This window comes from Solanum dulcamara, chromosome 2 (genome assembly GCF_947179165.1).
Source record: "Solanum dulcamara chromosome 2, daSolDulc1.2, whole genome shotgun sequence".
NCBI lineage: Eukaryota > Viridiplantae > Streptophyta > Magnoliopsida > Solanales > Solanaceae > Solanum > Solanum dulcamara.
The window spans coordinates 11,739,793-11,763,181 of NC_077238.1; the positions used below are offsets into that span (position 1 = coordinate 11,739,793).

Below are 23,389 nucleotides of genomic sequence, written 5' to 3' on the forward strand. Positions count from 1 at the left end.
TTTCCTCAGGTTCTTTTTATCATTTATTTTAGATTTTGACACACTATCATTATTATTATTCCAAAAAATAATAATAACAAGCTATATTATTTCCTCAGGTTCTTTTTATCATTTATTTTAGATTTTGACACACTATTATTATTATTATTCCAAAAAATAATAATAACAAGCTATATTATTTCCTCGGATTCTTATTATCGTTTATTTTAAATTTTGACACACTCATTAAAAAATTAATTGATAGCATTAATTATAAGGTGAATGTGACTAATTAATTATCTGTTAGAAATGCAATTCCTTAAGACATTTGCTAAAAGCCCATCAAGCTTCGGAAATGTGGAATCGAATATAGAGATACTGACCAGACAAGATGAGATCAGATTGGACATTGATTGAAAGCATTTTACCTCCTAAGTGAACTTATCTGTCATAAATAGAAGTTACTTGCAAGTAAAAAATATTTTTTCATAAGTAAAATATATGAAAATTGAGAAATTTTAATTTTCCGCATGCATTATCTACCAAAAATAATTACCATGTAATTCACTTCTTCTTTTTTTGCAGTGTCAAAAAAAACCTTGGCACATTTTCTACTATTGTGATCTCATAACATCAATTATTCATTTCTCTAGCAAAAGTCATGACAGCAATTGACATCGTATACACATCAAAAAAAAAATTAGGAGTTTCACCAACAATGGTATCATGACAACAACATTTATATCTTAAGATTAGAATAAGAACACATTTTGCTAAAAAACGTTTTGTCTATTTAATCGATTTACTTGCCATGAATCTGAATTATTCAAATCAGTATAAACTTCATCTTCATGCAACAAAGGTCTATTGACGAGAAAAATCACATTCTACCAAAAGGTTGGCCTATATCTAATGCAAATCTAAGTGTAAACTTCATATATCAAATGATTAAATCGAAAAAAGAAAAAAAAGAAGATGATATTCATGAAAATAAGATGACTATGTTGAAGTGTCTTCCTTTTGTTCCTCAATTTCTATGACCTTAACACCATCATCGTTATTATTATCAGCAGCAGCATCATCATCATCATCAAATTCTTGAAGAAGGGATCCATTTCTTTGTAACTCTTTGATTCTCTTATATTCATCATAATGACCTCTTCTATGTTCTATAAAATTCCTTTTCCTCTCTAATTCCTCTGAATCTTCTTCAGCATCAACATCAGCATGGTCCATAGCAACAACGTCGTCATCATCATCATCATTATTCTTACGAGGATCATCAGATCTACTTTTACTTGAACACAATGCCATGTCATCATCCACGTCATTGCTACCATTGCCATATTCCTCAAAATTATCATCATCATCAATTTTAGGGTGATGATATGGTGTCTTTGGCTCGGTGATCTTCATTCTCATCGGTTTATTCGCTTCAATTTCCTCTAATTTTTCCTCGTCCCATTTTACGCCCATCTCAACGTTCAATGCAAATGGATCTGAATAGAATGAAATGATTATAGAAGATTCATATAGTCGATATATTATCGACTAGTTTAATTTATTGATTCAGAATATTTCTTAAATTGATTCTCAACTCAATTTCTACCTAAGAAAGAAAAAAGAGGAAGGAGTACTAGCGGAAAAACAAGGGAAAGGATGAGTTAAAATTTGTTTATTAATAAGAGAAATGGGAGAAATGTTCAACCAAGTTGAAATTTCATGCAGTAATAAATTTACATAATATATTTTGTTTGGACATGAACATGACACGTACATAATTTCATGGTAGTTGGGAAAAAAATTTAATTACATCCGGGATTGGGATAAAGTCTTCATTTGCATATATATAATCACTACCTACTCCTCCATGTTATTAATTGATTTCTATATTTCCTTCCTTCTTTTTTTTGTTCATATGACACATTTAATGGAGATTAATTTATATGTTGTTTCTAATCTTTGGTTTTAAACATGTCTTGTGGCATGTTAAAATAAACGAAAAAAAGCCTAAAATGCCTTTGAACTATTGAAAATAGTATAACAATGCTCTTCATTCATCTATTGAGTCTAAAATGTCTTTGACATCCATCCACCTTTAGGTCTAAAAATGACATTTTCGTTAACGGAAAAGGGCATGAGAGGCATTTTTGTACCATTTTCAATAGTTCGAGGGCATTTTAGGTCATTTTCCGTAATTGAAATTCAGTTAAATAAATTTTGATTTATAATTAATTTTAAATAATTAAATTGTAACAAATAGATGATCGTCACGTATTTAAAAAAAACATTCAAATTATTTAATTAAAATTATGTTAAATAAATTTTGATTTATAATTAAATTGTAACCAATAGATGGTCACCACGTGTTTAATAAAATTATTCAAATTATTTAATTAAAATTATGTTAAAGAAAATATCATTTTTGGACCTAAAGGTGGATGGCAAGAGCATTAATTTTCAGAATTTTACATGATAATCATCCACCATTAGTTCCAAAAATGACTTTTTTTTTAACATAATTTTAATTAAATAATTTGAATAATTTTTTTAAACACGTGGAGGTCAGCTATTGGTTACAATTTAATTATTTAAAATTAATTATAAATCAAAATTTCTTTAACATAATTTTAATTAAATAATTTTTTTAAACACGTGGCGGTCATCTATTGGATGCAATTTAATTATAAATCAAAATTTATTTAATAGAATTTTAATTAAATAATTTGAATAATATTTTTAAACACGTGGCTGTCATCTATTGATTACAATTTAATTATTTAAAATTAATTTATAAATTTAAATTTATTTAACAGAATTTTAATTACTGAAAAGGGCCTAAATGTCCCCAAACTATTGAAAGTGGTACAAAAATGTCTCTCATGCCCTTTTCTATTAAAGAAAAGGTCATTTTAAACCTAAAGATGGATGTCAATGACATTTTAGGCCCAATAGATGGATGAGGGGTATTTTTGTACCATTTTCAATAGTTCGAGGACATTTTAGGCCCTTTTCCGTAAAATAAAAGAGTTGTGAAATTAGTAAAAAAAATAGTGTTCTTTTAAGCAGATTGAAAAATTTGAAAGGACCTAGAAAAACTTCCTTTTCATATTAGAAAAGCATAGTGGTTTATCATGGATTAGAGGTCAAGTAGATATGAATTGAGGGTCTTGGCTCTTTTTTCTCTTTTTCGAAATGATGTTTTATAACCAGCGGCGAAATTAGAGATTTGTTAACAGTGTTCAAAATCTCAGTTAGGAGTGTTCACGGGTCGATTTGGATCGGTTATTGGTCAAAATTAAAATCAAACTAATTTAATCGGTTTTAAAATTATTAAAGTCAAACCAAACCAATTAAAATATACATTCATCGGTTTGGTTGTTATCGATTTTAGTTCTATTTGGTTCGATTATTCGGTTATTAACCATACACAAAAATAAAAGAAACGATTCATTCAAAAGAGAAAAAAAGACGATAATTCATTCAAAAAAAAATTGTCTTCGTGCCATTTTGGATCTTATAATTCTTATACCAGAACTTTAATTATGTTTAACTTTCCGCTTATATTGTTAGTTAATCCAATATACTAAACACCATAAACTTATTGAATAATGCATAAGCTAATGATATGGTTGTACAAATAAAGGATGTATCATACCCTACTATTATAAATTAGTGTGCTGTATATTTGCATAAAAAGTGTTCATAAAAATTAATATATTATGTATATATAATTATTAAAAAAAAATATGTATATAATTTGTAGGTTCGGTTCGGTTATTTGTTCAGTTTTTTGAACAAAATCAAAACTAAATCAAATATTATCGGTTTTAAAAAATGTAAAACCAAATCAAATAAAAAAAATTGGTTTATTTGATCGGTTTGGTTTGATTTTTCGGTTTGAATCAATTTTTATCCAAACCGTGAACACTCCTAATCTCAGTATATATATCTTTAAAAAGTTATTTTTAGCCTATTTACACAATATTATTTTTTATATGTACAAATATAATTTTTTGATAAAAAAATATTCGAATGACCATCATTGGATTAACGTAGTTACTCCACTGTTTATAACTTAATATATTCTTTATCAATGTTTTTCCCACGGTGACTAGAAATGGTATCGAAAGTCTTCCTTTCTAGAAGTTGGACTTTTGAGGCTATATGAATTTTGTCATACTTTTCTTGTTTTGGGCTTACAAACGTTTTCTATTTTAAAGAAAAAAAATCGTCTCCAGTCAAATATCATTACACAAATTGATACAGAGACAACGGCGGAGTCACCCTTGATGTCAATTGACCCTTTCCCTAAAAATTTATAGTGTAGATTGTTTTAAAATAATGTATATATATAATGGGTGAAAATCATTTACATCTTCGAACTTTATTTTAAAAATCAAACTCTCCCTCAACGATGAACAATAATCACCCCCCCCTCCCGTTGTCTATTTTGTCCTTGATTTTCAATCTTTCATCTTTGTATAATATTTATCTTTCTTAATTTAAGTATTTATACATTTTTATTTAAGCACATTAACATTATAAGTAGAATAATTTTTTTATCAGTTTGTCATTAAAATTTATGTTATTATTTATGATTATTATTTTACTATTACATGCATTTAATATGTATATGTATATAAATACATGTTTCAATTCTCTCTTATTCTTAAATGTCTGAATAGATAAACGATTTTTGTTTGTCAATAATAATGTATTTTTTAAATTAAAAAAATAAAAAATTACTTACAATACAAATAGATAATCTTTTAATTTTTTTATAAGATATACTTTTATTTTTATTAATATTTTTATATTATTTTTGAAATATATTTAAAAGCTATTATAATACCTATTATTTTTATTTGTATAATTAGGTATTAGAGTTTTGATTGTTATTAAAATATTCACTTTTACTTAACTCATTTATTTCATTATATAACGTCAATAATTTATATAACGTCAATAATTTATATATTCAATTATGATTTTTTTTACTTTAATTTTTTCGAATAGAAAAAATAATTTTTGCTTTTTAATAGAAAATTTATTACCTAGAATAAAAAATAAAAAATCATGATTTTAAAGAAGTAAATAAAAAGATAAAGGTTGATAATACAAAAGGTAAAATAGACATTTTAAAAAATTAATTAGAATAAAGAGGAGAGAATGATTATTATTCATAGTTGACGAGGAGTTCGATTTTTAAATCAAAATTCAAAGGTGTAAACGAGTTTCATGTTGACTTCTCGCAACTTTTTCATACATTTCTTTATATTTTTAATTCCCGGACAAAAGGAGAAGCAAGTTTTACACCACATCATATTATTGCTCTAAACTGGAATGACTACGATCAAAAGCGTATATTTACCCTATGAATCGTAAGCTGAGTTAAATATTACTATTAGAACTTCTGGCCCTCGGAGATTTCTCAATTATAAAAAAAAGGGAAAGAAGGTGCATGATACTGTGAAATACAATCCTCAAAATAAATAAACAAGCAAGATGTACAACTGTTTATTGCAGCTACATACCTTGCTATCTACAAAAACATTAGACCAGTCACTTTTCACTACAAAAAAAAAAGAGGACTTTCTGACTTAACAAAACAAGTAGTTTTTCCTTCAACTGATGAAGCCACATTAGCATTATCCCTAAAGAACCAAACTTACTTATATTCTCTGCAAACGGGACATTACCGTTGTGATAGACTGCCTCGAGTCACTGTTCAACAACAGTCACTTGTTCAAACTCGATAAGAGACAGATTACTGTCTTCCTTGACAGAGAAACTGGCAGGTTCGGTAACTTCAATACGTCCCCACCTGTCCACTGCAAGCCTCATTGATCCCTTGAACATGTCTATTTTTGCATTGCGCAGAATTACAGTAGAACCTTCTTTCATCATGTCGACTGAAAGAGAAAATCCTCGAGTTAACAGAAGGATAAGATAAAGAGAAAATCATATCTAACAGAATCCATAGAAGCAGTGTTCAAGGGGAAAAAAGGAGAGATTTGAAATGCATGAAAACATTTGTACCCATATTTTCTAGAGATACATGCTTGACAGCATTTTCTTCATAATCAATCACCAAAACAATTCAAAAGATACCGATTTTTCCAAAATGAAGGTGTTCATGAATCCTAATAACGAAAATGATAGAGTTTATGAATCCAAATCACATCCATCATATAAAGGTTACAGTTCACAAAAAGAAGGAAATTGCAGATTCGGCCAAGCAAATCAGGAAAGCAGACTATGAAACCAGCGTAAAAGACAGATCTTTCTGGCTAAATATCCAATTTCACAATTCTCCTTCCTTGAAATAGTTAATATGATGCTTCCATGATGCAGAAAAAATAGGAAAGCTTCTTGTGAGAAGACAGGGCCCGGGTTTACTGAACTCTCAACTCTGAAAGAAACAGGATGAAGCCAAGCTTGGCTTGAATTGCACAGCTAACTGTACAGAAGAAACTTAGGTGAACGATATTTGCACGCAGTTGTACAATTCTTAATCCCAGTAAAGACGTGTAGCATAATACCAATAAGTGAATGATATCTTCCACACAATTACAGTTCATTCTTAATTTTTGTATGAGTCACCTGCAAACATTATGTATGCCTACTTAATGGTGTGCCTTTCATTCAGTGTTGTCAAAAGCAAAAAGCGCAACAAAAAACAATCTAAGATCTGTTGGGGCTTTAAGTGCGAATAAAGTGTGGGCTTTAATGAAAAGGCACAAAGGGAGTAAATATAAAATATATATGTTTCATCCAAGACAAATAATTATAAGCATGAATGACAAATATATGAACAAAGAAATTTTAAAAAAAAAATTACGATAAAGTGAAATATCAATTGTTTAATGTTCAGACGAGGCTCATTGCAAGGAAGAGTATGCCCTAAAACCTTGATGTCGACACTAAAGCGCACACTAAGAGACACAAAGTCCTCAACACGTTTTCAGCCTCATTCAGGGCTAAAGTGTGTTTTCATTATGTATTTAAGTCATTGATAGAGGAGAGTTTATGGGTTCCTCTTTCTACTTTTTCCACTGATCTTGGAAATTGAAAATCTAAGATTATTTTCCTCAAGAAAATTGGAGAAGTAATTTAGATTTTCAGAATAGCAGTTTTCTCAAAAATCAGAAAGCTATTTGGTTCAATGACTCCAAGATTGAGCTATTCAGAAGAATAACATGTTGAATGCCAACTGACTGTCTCTATTCATTCTCATCCCACTCAGGTAAAACTCTCAACAGCAATACTGCAAAATGAGTTTTTTGTAAGGTTTCCAACTTTTTGGTATACTTGTATACAGACATGTTTTGCCCCTTCCTTTTAATGAAATTATTTCTAGATCAAAATAAATGTGGCAAAGTGAGGTTGAACAAATAAGTGAAGTTTCATGTATGTTTCAATTACATAAAACATCATAAAAAGTTTGGAAGTTAAAATCAGTCAAAAAAAGAATCAAACGTAATTCCTTAGATCTAACAAAAAAAGCAATGAGATCAAATGACCATATAAGTCATAATACCCACTAGTTTGGAAAACGGATGAATGGTTGTAGGTAACTGTATAAAGGGTTACTAAAAATTTTCATAATGAGACACACATGAATGGTAACCGTACAAAGGGTTACGAGTAATCATACAATGGATTACTAATTTTTTCATAATGAGCCATAACATGAATGGTGATTGTATAAAGGGATCGTACAAACGATTGCTAATATTTACATAATGAGGCATAAAAGATATTGGTAGACGTATAAAAGGTTGCGAGTAACAGTATAAATGGATACTAATCACCACAACTAGTCATAATTAAGAAAAGTTCAGTCAACTAGAACTATCAAAAAGCTAAAGAAGAAAACCTACTAAACTAAGAAATACTTAGTGGCGGTTGCTTAAATGTGATGTCATTCCCTTTCAGAGTTTATGATATGACATGTTTATTTAAACCTCGATCTAACTTTAGTGAGGGAGGATGTTGATACTTACTGAGTATGGTGGATTGAACTGACGTTCTCTTTTGGGAACCTGCGTTGGTCTGCAGTACTAAGTAGGGGCCAGTTTTGCAGACGAGCAGACTACAGGCTAGAGCCCCCTCACTTCTCTTTTTTTTTTGGTAGCTCCACTTCTTTCTTTTGGTGGGGACACATATTTTTACACAGTTATTCTATTTATGTATTCATTATCTTCAGTTTAGAGGCTTCATAAACAGTCTTAGAATTTGAGTTATCTATTCACATTATGCATATATTGTACAATGATAATAGAATGCATAAACACATTTATATGAATATTAAGAATGTTTACTTGAACTTGAGATCCAAATATTATATTTATTTTTCAAAGAATTGCATTGAGTAGCACAGTTTTATTTAAATGAGAACATATTAGTAAGCTAAGATGGTTCGCTCGGTCAAGTTAAGGCACCGGGTGCCAGTCACGACTTTATCAGAAATCGGGTCATGACATACCCGTCTTCTGATATTTCCAGCATTGGAATAAGTGTGAGATATAAAAAATCCAGTAAGAACTCCTAATTTGCCCTAAAAGATACTTTACTATATTGGAATGAAATGGACTAAAATAGAGCAGGATATGTAGAGGATTCATATTATGAACCCCAAACCAGTTTGGGATTGTGACATAGTTGATTGATTGCTTAAGCACTAAAATTAACAACAGTACACGCATTTTTTCCAATGAAAATTGAGCTAAGTGTCATGATCCGCCACTTGATCATGAAGAAGGGGGAAGAATCTAGAGTCTTGGAGAGGTTAATGGAAGATTGTAGATCCTTGTAGAATCTTGTAGAGAAAATGTAGTTTGATCTTAATTTTTCTAATATTCATATATTATAGATCGACAAGATCTGAACCTAATTCAACAGCCCTTCTACCATGTCTAAAACTCCAAATAACTACAACCCTAAAGTTTCTCCTGTTTTTTCACATCATGGTTCTACTTTTGGGAAAGCAAAGTGGTAAACACCAGAGAAACTAATTTCTTTTCCAGAAAAAATGTTAGTCCTTAGGTCACTCCTCTCGAAGCACATAATTACATACTAACAACAACACACTAAACACACTAGACAAAGTTCTGCATCAGTGGACAAATAAAATCTTTAAAATGAGCAATTCTTTCCAACTACTGACCACTAAAAGCTTTACGAAATGTTCCAAACCTCATCTTGTACCGATGTTCGATACCTTTTTCTGATCAGCACTTCATTCCTAAACTAAGGTTGTCTCTAGGAAAAGCCTTGTGAAATAGACATAGCTTGGAATCGAAATTTGATGTTTTCTTCACGGTTGTCTTTCCTTTTCATTACTACTTTGATTTGCTTCACTTGAGCATAGGGCCATTCGGAAACAACGTCTCTACCTCCACAAGGTAGAGGAAAGGTCTGTGCATACTCTACCCTTCCCAGATCCCACTTTGTGGGATTTCGCTGGGTATGTTATTGTTGTTGTTTCAGCAATAGTATTAGGATACAATGGCTTAAGTATGCACACATTATGTACACTAGATTTTAGAGATGTCCTGGCTTTGGAACAACCGTAAAGAAGATTATAGAAGAACCATTAAAACTATCGCCCTGATACATTTTCTGGTTTCGCCAAGTGCTACTATCTTAAACCTTAGACCCAATAAGAACCTGAGAGTCGAATTCCAAGGGCATGGCCTTACATACAAATGCAAAGACATTTTAATTTGAACAACATCAATTATTCTGTTTATTTTATCTGTGTCGCTTTCGTTATTTGCGTTATTCGTTATTTGCGTTATTCGTTATTTGCTTTACCATAACGCTATGAACTTCTTAGCCTTATCTGACCTCTTTTTATGCTTCTTTTGAGCCGAGGGTCTCTCGGAAACAGCCGTCCTACCTTGGTAGGAGTAAGATCTGCGTACACTTTACCCTCCCCAGACCCCACGTTGTGGGATTTCACTGGGTTGTTGTTGTTGTTGTTGTAACACCAATTATTCCTTAGCATCAAGCATAAGATCACACTGCACAACCTATTTGAGTATATTGGGAGAGAACTTCATTGTTCTTATTTTTTCTCCCCTTCAACAGTATTAGCACATCAAGTTCACAGACCACAGTAGTAATGTATGATCAGACCACCAAAACACATACTAAGAATTTAAGACCATCAGATCCTTTGTTCAGTCAAATAACATTAAAGATACAGTCTTTACTACCATTATACCCTTATAATCCAGATTAATCTCAAACAAAAATCGCAGCAAATTAGAATTACTCCACGAAATCTCTACAACACCAACTCCTTTGCTCGGTTAATTAACATTAAAGATACAGTCTTTACTACCATTATAACCTTATAATCCTCCTTTAAAAATTTGGGGATAGGGGCAGGTTAAATGGGGAAGGAAACAAGGTGGGAAATTGAACCCTCACCAACAAAGTGAAAATTCAGGCAGTCAATCAACTGAGCTACTAAGATTTTGTACCCTATGTTGCTCGGACTCTCCAAAAATGTTGTCGCACCCGTGTCGCATCCTTCAAAAGAGCAGCATTATTTTGGAGGTTTCGACACACATTCATCCACATTTATTGAAGAGTCCAGAGTCCAAGCAACACGGCCTATACCCTTATAATCACAATTAATTCAAAAATTAAGGTAGTCAATCAACTTAGCTACTAAGATTCGTCTACCCTTATAATCATGATTAATCTCAAACGAATATCGTATCAAATTAGAATGGATCCATGAAATCTCCACCATTGTGAGCCTCTTGAAAATGTTACCATTACACAACGGGATTCTCTCTTTTTATCGATAGATACTGAATGCTGATTGAAACAAAAAAAAAGTGAAACCAAATACAATACCTTGATCATTTCTAGCAGTGAAAATGATCATCCCAGTCTCATCACCAACTAAGCATTCAGCCAGTCGCATCTGGCGGCCTTGATTTCCCCTTGGCACTACCATCTTTGTATTAACCACCTTCACAGTAAGATTTAGCCCTGTAGCCATTGGTCTAAACTGATCAACCTTAGTGAAAACTGGCTGCTGCTTCTTTGGTTCGCCCATTTTTATTTTAAACCTAACAAAATCCAAAAAGATCAAATCTTTACACATACCCAAATCAAGAAATTGAAAAATAAACTCAAACACATATTCAGAAAATATAACATATCAAAGGAAAAAAAACAAATCTTTGGTCAATAAACTACCACAGAAAGCTGTAGAAAACAGAAAACGTGCAAATTCTTGAATTTATTGTATTGAATAGTTATAGTTTTGAAGAAATAATAAAGGTTTAGTTTTTGGATAACCTGAATTGAAGAGAAAATTGAGATCTGAGTATTCTTCTGGAGATTCAGATTGGAAGTAGGAAAACGGAATGGAGACCCTCAGGCTTGGGGGCTTTTGGTTTGACGAGAGGACCAAATATCAATTTGCTCCCCGGGAAATTGTTAAAAGTTAGAATATGCCCCTAAGAAAAAAATGTTCTCTGTTGACCTCGAAAAATAGCTAATCCTTCTAAAGCCTCCTTTATTTTCATTAAGATTCGGACGTCTGAATCTGAATAAGTATTTGAATAATGTGCATTAATCTAGATCTGAATATAATATGCAGTTTATATATCAGAACACTGAACACTGAATAGTTAAGACTGTTTGTTTTCAATATCTGAATGTGCATATGAAATTAAATATTATATTGATAAAATATTATAAAATTTTCGTTTCAACAAAAAAAATTACTTTTTGATAAAATATAATATTTTAAATGTTAAAATTTGATTAAAAAATTAAATTCTATGATATGCAATTAAAAATTATAGTAACATGAATAATTTTAAGAATTTAACATAAACATCTTTTCATAGAAAGAATTATTCAACTGATCAAATTCTAACATTCAAACATTATAAAACGTGTTAAATAATGAAAAATATAAAAACTCTCAAGTATTTCCTCTTCTTTGCATTAGTTGAGTGCAAGTTCTTCACACATATTACTCATTATCTGTGAATCTGCAGCTGTCCAACCAGGTCCATTGGTTTCATTCAACATTTCTTTGTGCTCTCCTTCATCCTCGTCAAATATTAAGTGAGGTGACTCGTATTGATTAAAAAGGTCATCATTTATACGCTCCTTCCTAATAAAATTATAAATTGCAAAACATGCAACAACAACATCTCTCTGAACATCAATAGAATATTGAGGCATCTTGTCTAATTTAGGAAATCTTGCTTTCAGAATTTCATAAGCACGTTCTATAACATTTTTGAGTTGTGCATGATCATGGTTAAATTTTTCCTCCTTATTAGTAGCCTGCCTACGATGATAATCTCCTAACCAAGATCGAACATTATGATATGGTGCTAGAAATCCTCGAGTGTTTGGATATGCCGCATCACATAAATAGTACTTATCTGTAATTAAAATAATGTTCAAATGGTCACAATAAAGAGTTAAACATTATTTCATTATAGTTTAAGTTGTATCACTTACTAGAAGGGAAAAATGGAAATCCATTATCTGGATTAAATACAATCTCAGTTAGAACTCGAGCATCATGTGCTACCCCTTCCCATCCAGCATAAACATAAGTGAAGACCATGTTAAAATCGCATATACCTAATACATTTTGATAACATTTACCATTTCCTCTTCCTCTATACATAATTTGTTGATTAGCGGGAACGACTACATGTATTAATGTCCCATCAAGTGCACTTATTGCTCCCTGCAAATAAATATATAAATATTAAAAATTATGAAAATTTTTAATATAAAACATGAAAAACACTACCTTAAAAATTCTGCGTAACCTTTGTTGAGCACTTGGAATATTTGAATTTTACTTGGACGATGTAGATGATATCATCTCTTTTGTAAATTTAATCATTGCTTCAAGAACCTGATGAAAATATTTGTGAATTGTTAGCGGAGAATGTTGAAATCTTCTCTTGATAACCACAAAACGCTCGTTATGCCCTATAATGCATAAAAATATTGCTATTTTTTCTTCAATGGATACATGTTTACTATTTGTGAGCCATCCATTATGTCTAAAATATTGGCACAATCGCACATATGCATCACGAGACATGCGCATCGACTCCAAACATTGTCGACTAGAACTAGATAATAATTCTAGTGTGTAATTTTGACCAGATAAAGATGATGTTAAGTCTTTATTTCTTTGAATATTTTTGAGTCTTAAAGACGTTTTCTACCCCAATATAAGCTCATCAACCATAATATTTGATCTTCACTGTCCATCTCTAAACTGTTTTAACAAAAATAATAAACAATACACGATAATAAGCATAATATGTTTGTATTTGGTTGACATAAAAATCTACCTAATTACAAAAAATTAATCACAACACATAATCATAATCATCAAGCATAACATTAAAAAAATATCATGAATAAAATTTTTTATAGGCATAATATAATATCAAAAAGTTCAAAGTATGATAGATTCTAGTCAAAAAATAATAAATAAGGTATCACATTATCAACTCCTAACATATATTCTAGCTAATTAGAAAAATTAAAGAATTTCTATTTTTTTTTTCCAATAACCATAATCCAATTCTCTAACTTCTGAACCCCTAGCGTCATCATGTTTTTTTGTAGCTGTCACTTCCACAAAATATACTAATAGTTGTACTGTATAATGGCTTTTTCCATCCAAGTCCATCTAATTTTTTCATACATTCTTCAAAGGTAGGTGTACTATTTTTTTAATTAATAACTCCAAAGCAGTACTCATCTTCTCATCAATTTTCAATTGAGATGAAGAGATTTTTCTTTTCTTCCCCAAAACTTTCTTTTCAGCTGAAACTGAAGATTGAGATGGAGAATTATTAGGAGTTCCATTATTTTTGTCACCAACTAGTTGTTCAACTTCATCAAATGTATTTACATTTATAGTAGTAGATACAGGAGAAACACCAGAATGGGGATAGGTACAACTTGGACTCCAACCATGAACTCCTGTTGCAGTAGAACCTTCAAAAAGTTTTGTACACAAATCGGGAAAGGGTAGAGGTGAAGTCTTTAATATTTTTGCTTTTGGATGATCCTATATTCAAATATAAGAGATCATATTTTTAATAGGAACATAAAAAAATTTTATAGCAAAATGAAGAAAAAGTTTATTAACTAATAATAACATTTATATATTCATCCCGCTCACTATTAGATATCAGAATAATATTGGTTCCTGGATCATAAATATTGTCAGTCTTTTTAGTTATTGGCAACCAAGCTTGATATTTTTCTTTTAGATAATCATAACGATTTTTCATCTATTTTTGGATAACAATAAACCCATGAGAGGTTTCCAGAGCTATTTTAACCTTATTCCATGAGTCTGATTTCAAACTACTTCCAAGTCTCCCATTTAAAGATATTTTTTGAATACAAGTTTCTAAAAAAGTCTTATCTATCTCCAAATTCTTCTAAATCACTCTTGAATTTTCACTAGATTGTTCCATAGCTGAAATATAATATAATAAATATAATGTATAAACAGATGCAACAAAAAATAACTAAACAAAGACAATCGAGATGATTAAAAAGATCAAAAATGAAGAAACAAATCTTCATATTTAGAATATAGAAGTAAAAACTAATCTAGTTGTATTATGTCATGGTATTTCTTCTTTTAACTACTCTCTAATTCACATGTCTTAAGAGATTAAAATACAACAACAATAATAATAATAATATATTTAGTACAATCTTACAAGTGGGTTTGATCATAGCAGCGAGTTTGAGAGTTTGAAGATCAAAGAGTCTCAATAAAATTAGCGATCTAATTAAGACCAAATTCTAATAAGAAACCTCAAGTGTGTATATATATATATAGTTCAACAATAACAATATATCTAGTGTAATCTCACAGAGGGTTTGATCATTCAAAGTCTCAATAAAATTAGTGGCCTAAAATAAAATTTTAATAAAACACCTTAACCATGTACATAATTCAACAACGATAATATATCTAGTGTAATCTCACAAGTGAATTTGATGATCAAAGAATCTCAATAAAATTAATGGCCTAAAATTAAATTTTAATAAGAAACCTCAAATATGTATACATAGTTATTGTTCAATCACCAATTTGTCTGAGAGAAAGCTTTCCCTTGTTTTTACTTGCCTCATGGATTCTTGACAAACATCAATACACCAAAAATATTATTGCAACAAGAGTTCTTGACAAACATCAATAATATTAAAAAGATGCTTATAAATATTATGAAAACTTACCAGTTCAAGAGGAAAAAATTGGTGTTGATTGAGAAAAAAAGGAAGAAAATTTGTAGAAGTGAGAACAAAGTCGTGCAAAGAGAGAGTGAAAAAGGCGAGGCGTTGTCTTCTAATTTTTTATAGCGTATTTAATAAATCTGAATGTTGTTAAGACTCTCCTACAGATCTAATTCATTCAGATCTTTTCAGATCCATTAAGAGTTTTTTTTGAAAAAATTACTTAATTGAATTTGTTTTAAGAAATATTTACTATTTTAAACATACTTTTATTTTATTACCATTTTTAACAATCAGTAATAATATTTTAATTAAATAAGATATTATATATATATTTTTTTATTTGGAGAAAAGGAAAAAGGCGTTCATTATCTTTGTCTTTCTCTAAGGATTTTTCTTCAGTTTTCTGTGTTTCTCTGTCTTATTCCTTCATCCTTTCTTCATTCTTCCCTTATTCCTTCATCTTTTTGTTTGTTTCAGATGGAACTCATAGGTTTTAGGTACACAATTATAATAGAAGGTCAGAAATCTCCTAGAAGAAGCCCACGAATTCGAATTGTTGATTCAACCAGTAGTGGTGAAGTGAATGTCGATCCTACTTTTAGTTTGGGAATTTCTACAAATCAATCTCCAGAAGAAACTGGTGGTGAGGTTAATCAAAATATCCAAGCATTGCATGTGAAGAAAAAGGGCACTAGAAGAAGAAAAAACTAGTGAGTTGAGTTCTAAATCTAAATCGAAAAGAAAACGAGGTGATGTTGCATCAGCATCTAAGAAATTTGTTGACAATGACGATGATTTTGAAGATTTACCTCCTCAATTTCAATAAAAAAAAGTGAGACCTACAGTTGCTCAGGAGAAGAATCTAAAAAGTCAAAATCGATTGTGCAAAAATACGGTTCTGCTGGAGAGTCTATATCCGGTATGTCATTCTACCAACACATTATTTAACTAATAGCATTTTCAATCTCTTTATGTGTATTTTCTTAGTTTGTTGTTGTTTTGAACTTGTGTGCTAGATGTTGAAGAAAAAATTTGTGTATTTGATACTTTTATTATAGTCTAAATTTATTTGCTCAAGTTTATTATATCAATAATTGTTGGGAGTTTTGTCAGTTATTGTTAGATCTTTTATGTTGCAATTTGTTTATTTTTTTTAAATAAATAAATATAAATGGATTAAACTTTGAACTAAAATGTATTACATATACATTAAAGTTGAATTAGAAGAGAAAATGAAATTTGTAGTTAATTGAAAAAAGTTTTTTCAGTGATCTGTACACCACAAAAATGAATTAAACTTTAAACTAAAATATGTATTACACACACATTAAAGTTGAATTAGAAGAGAATTAGAGACTAATGAAACTTATAGCTAATGAAAAAAAGACTTCAGTGAGCTGTATACCACAAAAATAAATTAAACTTTGAACTAAAATGTGTATTACACATACATTAAAGTTGAATTAGAAGATAATTAAAGACATTGATCTGTAAAGAACAAAAGTGAAATTTTTTGTGTATTTTATACTTTTATTATAGTCTATTTTATTTTAATTTGTGTATTATATTTATGTAGTCTTGACTGTGTAGGCATTTGCTCCGCATTAAATAAATCCTAACTATCTTGTATTTTTGAAATCAGGTTGCTGTATATTCCTACATTTTTCTGTGTGCCAATTGCTATCTTTTCTATGTTATGATACTATCACTAAATTCAAACAAATATTAAGATGATTTCTGGATAATCTTTGTCTTATCCTTGATTGATGAATGCTAATATTATCATTTGGTTGTTATGTGCTTAGTTTCTTGGTTAAAGGAAAATATGTTCCTTATTATCATTTTTTTTCATAAAATGATTGGGTTGAATATTTTCGTTTTGATAGATATATTGGTAGATTATATTAGAAACAGATTAGAGGCATGTCCTAGATAGAACTTTATAACATATCTATACTTTTAATGAACTAATCAAGAAACAATATTCTAAACTTCAGTTAAGAGTGTAAGGAAGAAATCAAGGAAGAGTAAGAAAGATTAAGGGCCGACAGACCGGTCTAGAATAGATTCCCAGCGATCTTCAAGTCAACACAGAGGCGAAAACTTGCTCTTATTCATAGTCATAGTTGGGTAGACTAGGATGTTTCACCAAAGGTCTGTCTTGTTTTGTTTCCAAAGATAGTGTTGGAATCTAGTCTGACTGTATAACCATCCTTTTGATATTTCTAAATAACATGCTCATATGATATTAAGATTATACAAGTATAAAGATTATATTATCACGAGTATAGAGGAATGTATTCAGTTTTTGCTCTGAGGCGTAGTTGACGAATTGATTGAAATGTGGCTTTACTCGGTCTGTATTCAGTTAAAATTATGCATGTTTACGAGTTGCAAGCCTGTACTCTACAAAGTAGCCACATATATCTATTAGTCTTGCTGAACATTGTCACTAGTTTTGTTTTTGTTCTTTTTGGTGCAAATCACAGGCAACATATCTAGTATTTGATTGCTGCTATGAGGGAATGAATTCATTCTTCTCAAATATATCATTTTTGCTTTATTTAAGCCTAAGGTCTATCAGTTACAATCTCTTGATCTTCAAAAGGTAGGGGTAAGACTGTGTACACACCACCCTTGTCGGATTACATTGGGTATATATTGTTGATTTAATTTTTACTAGGATTTTCTCTAAGTATGAGCTGATATTTGATAAATAACTTTTATTGTATACACAATTGTAGTTTTTGCTTATAAAAGGAAATAAAGAGTAACAAAATGGTACTTACTTTTGTTTGTTTGTTCTTTCTTGGCATGCATATTATTTTCTAAAGATATAAACTTATTTTTACTATTTTGTTAATGAATTAAACATTGAACTATATGTATTACACACACATTAAAGTTGAATTAGAAGATAATTAGAGAAAAGATTTTGTCAAATGGATATTTTTGCCTGCATAAATTGTTGGTATAACGAAAATTTTGAGGGGATATCTGTAACACCCCTCAAAATTTTTCCAAAGATTCATACCCTTCTTATGTTCGGGAGGGGTCGAACCCGAGTATCTTGAAGTATATTCGTGAGTTAAGATGAGTCTCTGAGGGACTAAGCAGTGTTAGAGGTGATGTGGGGTCACCAAGGACCGAGCTAAGTCCAAAAGATCCGTCGCGGCTAAGTTTAAGGATGAGTTCGAATAAGGGGTCGACTTCTAATGACCCTATCTTTTGAAAGACGACAATCTGGGTGGCCATGACCCATTAAATTAAAGGTCGTCGAGTCTTCTTTCCAACGCCATCAGGAATGTAACTTTTGGGGTTCGGAGTCAAAAGATATGGCGATCCTAAGATGAAGTAGCACATCAGAGATTTTCAGGCCTGGGTTGCAATTGCTGGAAAACTGGGCTTGGCGCTATAAGGGCGCGATGCGCCACTATCGCGCCAGAAATATGCCTCAGTAGTTTGGGCTCTGGCGCGGCGCGCCACTAAAAAGTGTGTAGGGTTTTCAAGCCAAATTCCAGAACCCAGAACCTTTGGCCTTGGCGTTATAAGGGCGCGACGTGCCACTATCGCGCCAGAAACATGCCTCAGTAGTTTGGGCTCTAGTGCGGCGCGCCACTAAAAGTTGTGCAGGTTTGTAGGCGTAATTGGCCTTGGCGCTGTAAGGGCGCGACGCGCCACTATCGCGCCAAGGGAGTTTTAGCCTATTTTTCAAAATTTTGGAGGAAAGGTAATTTGGGAATTGTCCCAAATTATATATACACAAGCCTTGAACATTTTTGGACCATTTCTTCAGCCCCCACTCTCTCTCTAAAAGCCCTAGAAATATCTCTCTCTCTCTCTCTCTTCTTCTTCTTCTCCATTTCCCACAAAAAGAGTCCAAGAGCTTCAAGATTTGAGTCCTCCATTGAAGACCCAACCACAAGGTTTTCTTCAAGCCTCCACTAAGGTATGTAAGGCTATCCAAAACATGGGTTGAGTCCACCCATGTGCCCTATTCTTGCTTTGAGGTTGGATGTTCATGAAAATGGAGTTTCTTGGTATGGTCTAAGTTTAAATGAGTTTTGTCCCCTATTTATTTAATGCCATATGTGTTGATGTTGTTGAGCTAAGAAATTCCTAAAACCTTCAAGTTAGTATGAGTTGATGGAGATGACTTGTTATTATGTTTTGTTGATCTCTTTAGCCAAGTGATTATGTTGCTTAAGTCATTTTCCTTAAATGTGTTATTCTACTTGAATTGTTGAGCTAAAGTCATAGAGTGGTGATGAGTCTTGAGAAAGTGTCATAAATGATTGTCTAAATGAGGCTTGATTGAGTTAATTAGAGGATAGAATTGACGAGTGGACGAGGTCCTAAATGGAACTTGCCATTATGACTTAATTGAGTTGAAATGGGAATAAAGTTGATGAGTTGGCAATGTCCTACATGAAACTAGCCGTGAGGGCTTGTTTGAGATGATTGGAGGGAGTCTTATGAGCATAGAGTCATGGAAGGAGTATCGAGCACCGAGGCGGGTGAGAGTATAGTCCATACTCGAACCCCAGGAACTACACCGCCAACGTAGGTAGGAATGGAACCGTTAAAGTCGGATGCTTTCCATGGGATCGAACCGTTAAAGTCGGATATTTCCCATTTATTTGTCCTGAAATGATAGGACTTGACTAATCGATGGTATCCATGATTAGGGAGGCGTTCATGCCCTGGCAAGGTATGGACGTACGTGGCAACAACGTCTGATTGTTATACTATCACCGGCTCATAGGTGATGGTTGTCGGATAAGAGAAACTCCCATTTAGGTCTTGATAGTGCTCCGAGTCAGTAGAGTTGCGTGGCTTATGAGTTAGTCCCGTCTAAACTATTCTTGTTAGACTTAGGACACTTGAGTGAGTTGTCATGTATGTATGAGTTGAGACCCTGAGTTGATGTTGATGTTTCCTTGATGTTTTTTTCATCCGGCCATTTTACATACTCGTACATTCCATGTACTGACGCCATTTGGCCTACATCATTTCATGATGCAGAGACAGGTACCAGAGATTATCAACCAGCGCTTCGTTGAAGATCCACATACACTCCCGGCTAGTTGGTGAGTCCTCCTAGTTTCCGGAGGATGTTGAGCCTTCATGTACAGTTTTGTTGCCATTTCCTTTATTTTGATTGTTGGTATCCATGGATTTGTCATTGGCACCTCTTATACTTTGATAGAGGCTTCATAGACTGGAGTGTGGGGACGTTGAACTGTTATTCGGAGGAGTCTTATTATATTGTTTTGTTGGGTTGAAAATGCTTGGCCTTTGCCCCCATATATATATGATCAGTATTTCATTATTTGAGTTGTCCGCTAAGAGAATACGATTGAATGAAGGTGTGACTGGACCAGGTGGTTCGCTCGGAGGTCAGAAATGGCCTTCGAGTGTCGGCCACGCCTAGGGTACCCTCCCGGGGCATGACAAACATGGTATCAGAGCCCAAAGTTCAAGTGTCCTAGAGAGTCTATGAAGCCGTGTCTAGTAGAGTCTTGCTTATGGGTGTGTTGTGCACCACACTTATAATCAGAAGGCTATAAGACATTAGGAATTGTCTCACTTCTTTCATACAATGGAATTCATGTGATAGAGTTAAACTCTATAAAACTCCTTTCTAATTCGTGCATTTATACTTTATAGACAATGCCTCTAAACACACCGCTAGCCAGAGAAATGTTGATAACGCCGAGATGCCCCAATCAGAGGTACGTCCAGCAAGGGCTAGAGGCCGACCTGAGAGGTATGCGGAGGCAACCCAAGTGCCAGCTACTCCGCCTACACCCACATCAGAGGCAGAATTTCGAGGGGCGATTATAATGCTCACACAATTAGTGGCTGCCTGAAATGGTAACCAGAGTTCGCCGACTCTTAGCTCTAGTCCCCAAGAGCCATCTGCTACCACTAGAATTAAAGACTTTCTGAGGATGAATCCGCCTGCATTCACGAGTTCTAAGGTTGATGAAGACCCCCAAAACTTTATTGATGAGATGTGGAAAATTCTGAAAGCCATGCATGCTATAGAAATTGAAGGGGTTGAGTTGGTGTCTTATCAACTCAAGGATGTGGCCAACATCTAGTATAACCAATGGGAGCAAGGTAGGGGTGAGGATGCTGAACCTGCTAGGTGGGATGAATTTGAGGGAGCCTTTCTTGACCACTTCTTTCCCCGAGAACTGAGGGAAGCAAAAGTGGAGGAGTTTGTAAATCTGAAATAAGAGGGTATGACAGTTAAGGAGTATGGCCTGAAGTTTATCCAGCTGTCCAGGTATGCTCCAGAAATGATCCCAGATATGAGGTCAAAGATGAGGAAGTTCGTCTCCGGATTAGGGAGGCATGTGAAGAAGGAATGCAAAGCAGCATTGTTGATCTCGGATATGGATATTTCCAAATTAATGGTGTATACTCAACAGGTAGAGGAGGAGAAAAGAAAAGACAGAGAGGAGAACCTGAGCAAGAAGGTAAAATCAGCGGGCCATGAGAGTGAACAGAGGCAGAGCAAGGGCCACAGGTCCTTCTTCCAGAAGAGGCCTTCCAACTATGCCTCATCCACCGCCAGTGCACCTATGCCGCAGAACAGGTATGATCGACAGGGACAGAGTCGCCAAAATTTTAGACCCCAGGGTTCTTAATCCCATGCCAGTGTAAGTCAAGGCTCAAGAGAGAAGCCACCATGCGGCAAGTATGGTAGGCTCCACTTGGGAGAATGTAGAGCGGGAAGGGTTGGTTGTTATAAATGCGGCCAAATGGACCATTTTCAGAGGGAGTGTCCAACAGGGGGAAATAGAGTCCAACATTCTACCACCGCACCGCCGGCTAGAGGTAATCAGAGGGGCACTACTTCAGGCACCAGCAGAGGTACAAACCGTTTATATGCCATGGGTAGTCGCCAAGATCAAGAGAACTCTCCAAACATCGTGACGGGTATGATTCGAGTCTCTTCTCTTGATTGCTATGTTTTGATGGATTCGGGTGCTACACTATCTTTTGTGACTCCTTACGTGGCTAGTAAATTTGATAAAATTCCCGAATGTCTTCTTGAGCTTTTTATTGTAGCTACTCCTGTCGGTGATTCTGTCTTAGCTGAGAGAGTCTATAGAGATTGCATTATGTCAATCCATCACAGGGATACCTTGGCCGACTTAGTTGAGTTGGACATGGTTGATTTTGATGTGATCCTTGGCATGGACTGGATTTTATGTCTGTTATGCCTCTATTGATTGTAGGACCCAGATTGTCAAGTTCAAATTCCCGAATGAGGCTATCATAGAGTGGAAGGGTAGTCTTATCGTGCCTAAGGGTAAGTTTATTTCCTACCTTAGGGCCAGAAAGCTAATCTCAAAAGGGTGTATTTATCATATTATTCGAGTGAAAAATGACAATGTTGAGTTTACATCCCTTGTGTCGGTTCCGATTGTCAATGAGTTTCCCGACGTTTTTCCCGAGGATCTGCCTGGAGTCCCTCCTGATAGAGAGATCGACTTTGGGATTGATGTTCTTCCTGATACCCAACCCATCTCAATCCTTCCATATAGAATGGCTCCGGCCGAGTTGAAGGAGTTGAAAGAACAATTGAAGGACCTTTTAGATAAGGGATTCATTAGGCCGAGTGTCTCACCATGGGATGCTCCAATCCTATTTGTGCGGAAGAAAGATGGGTCCCTTAGAATGTGTATACAGGCAGTTGAATAAGGTCACCGTAAAGAAAAAATACCCTCTCCCCAGAATAGATGATTTATTTGATCAACTTCAGGGTGCCACTTGTTTTTCAAAGATAGACTTGAGATCCGGCTACCATCAGTTGAAGGTGAGGGAATGTGATATTCCAAAGACTGTTTTTCGGACTCGTTATGGCCACTTTGAATTTTTGGTCATGTCCTTTGGGTTGACTAATGCCCCCACAGCTTTTATGGATCTCATGAACCGGGTGTTTAAACCATATCTTGATATGTTTGTGATTGTATTCATAGATGATATTCTGGTCTACTCCAAGAATGAAGAGGAGCACGCCTATCATCTTAGAGTCGTTTTACAAACTTTGAGAGACCAGGTATTGTATGCAAAGTTCTCTAAATATGAATTTTGGCTTGCATCC

At 33.3% G+C, this 23,389-nt stretch overlaps 2 protein-coding genes across 2 annotated transcripts; both read right to left on the minus strand.

Moving 5' to 3' along the window:
• Nucleotides 1-704: 704 nt before the first annotated feature.
• Nucleotides 705-1,649, minus strand: LOC129875522 (protein phosphatase inhibitor 2-like). Its single transcript, XM_055950820.1, has one exon. It carries the CDS (start codon nt 1,453-1,455, stop codon nt 979-981), a length of 477 nt encoding a protein of 158 aa, XP_055806795.1. The 5' UTR covers nt 1,456-1,649; the 3' UTR covers nt 705-978.
• A 3,798-nt stretch (nt 1,650-5,447) lies between these two features.
• On the minus strand, nt 5,448-11,460 carry LOC129880338 (uncharacterized protein At4g28440). Its single transcript, XM_055954328.1, has 3 exons — nt 11,308-11,460; nt 10,858-11,075; nt 5,448-5,894 (listed from the first exon to the last, which is right to left on the minus strand). The coding sequence occupies exons 2-3, from the start codon at nt 11,060-11,062 to the stop codon at nt 5,704-5,706; spliced, it is 396 nt and encodes a 131-aa protein (XP_055810303.1). The 5' UTR covers nt 11,063-11,075; nt 11,308-11,460; the 3' UTR covers nt 5,448-5,703.
• Nucleotides 11,461-23,389: the final 11,929 nt, after the last annotated feature.

Bases quoted from the DNA above. Each gene is read 5' to 3' on its own strand.
- LOC129875522 (XM_055950820.1), bottom strand. From the start codon at position 1,455: ATGGGCGTAAAATGGGACGAGGAAAAATTAGAGGAAATTGAAGCGAAT.
- LOC129880338 (XM_055954328.1), bottom strand. From the start codon at position 11,062: ATGGGCGAACCAAAGAAGCAGCAGCCAGTTTTCACTAAGGTTGATCAG. The intron at 5,895-10,857 runs GTATTGTATTTG...TTTCTCTTTCAG, and splicing joins CACTGCTAGAAATGATCAAG to TCGACATGATGAAAGAAGGT.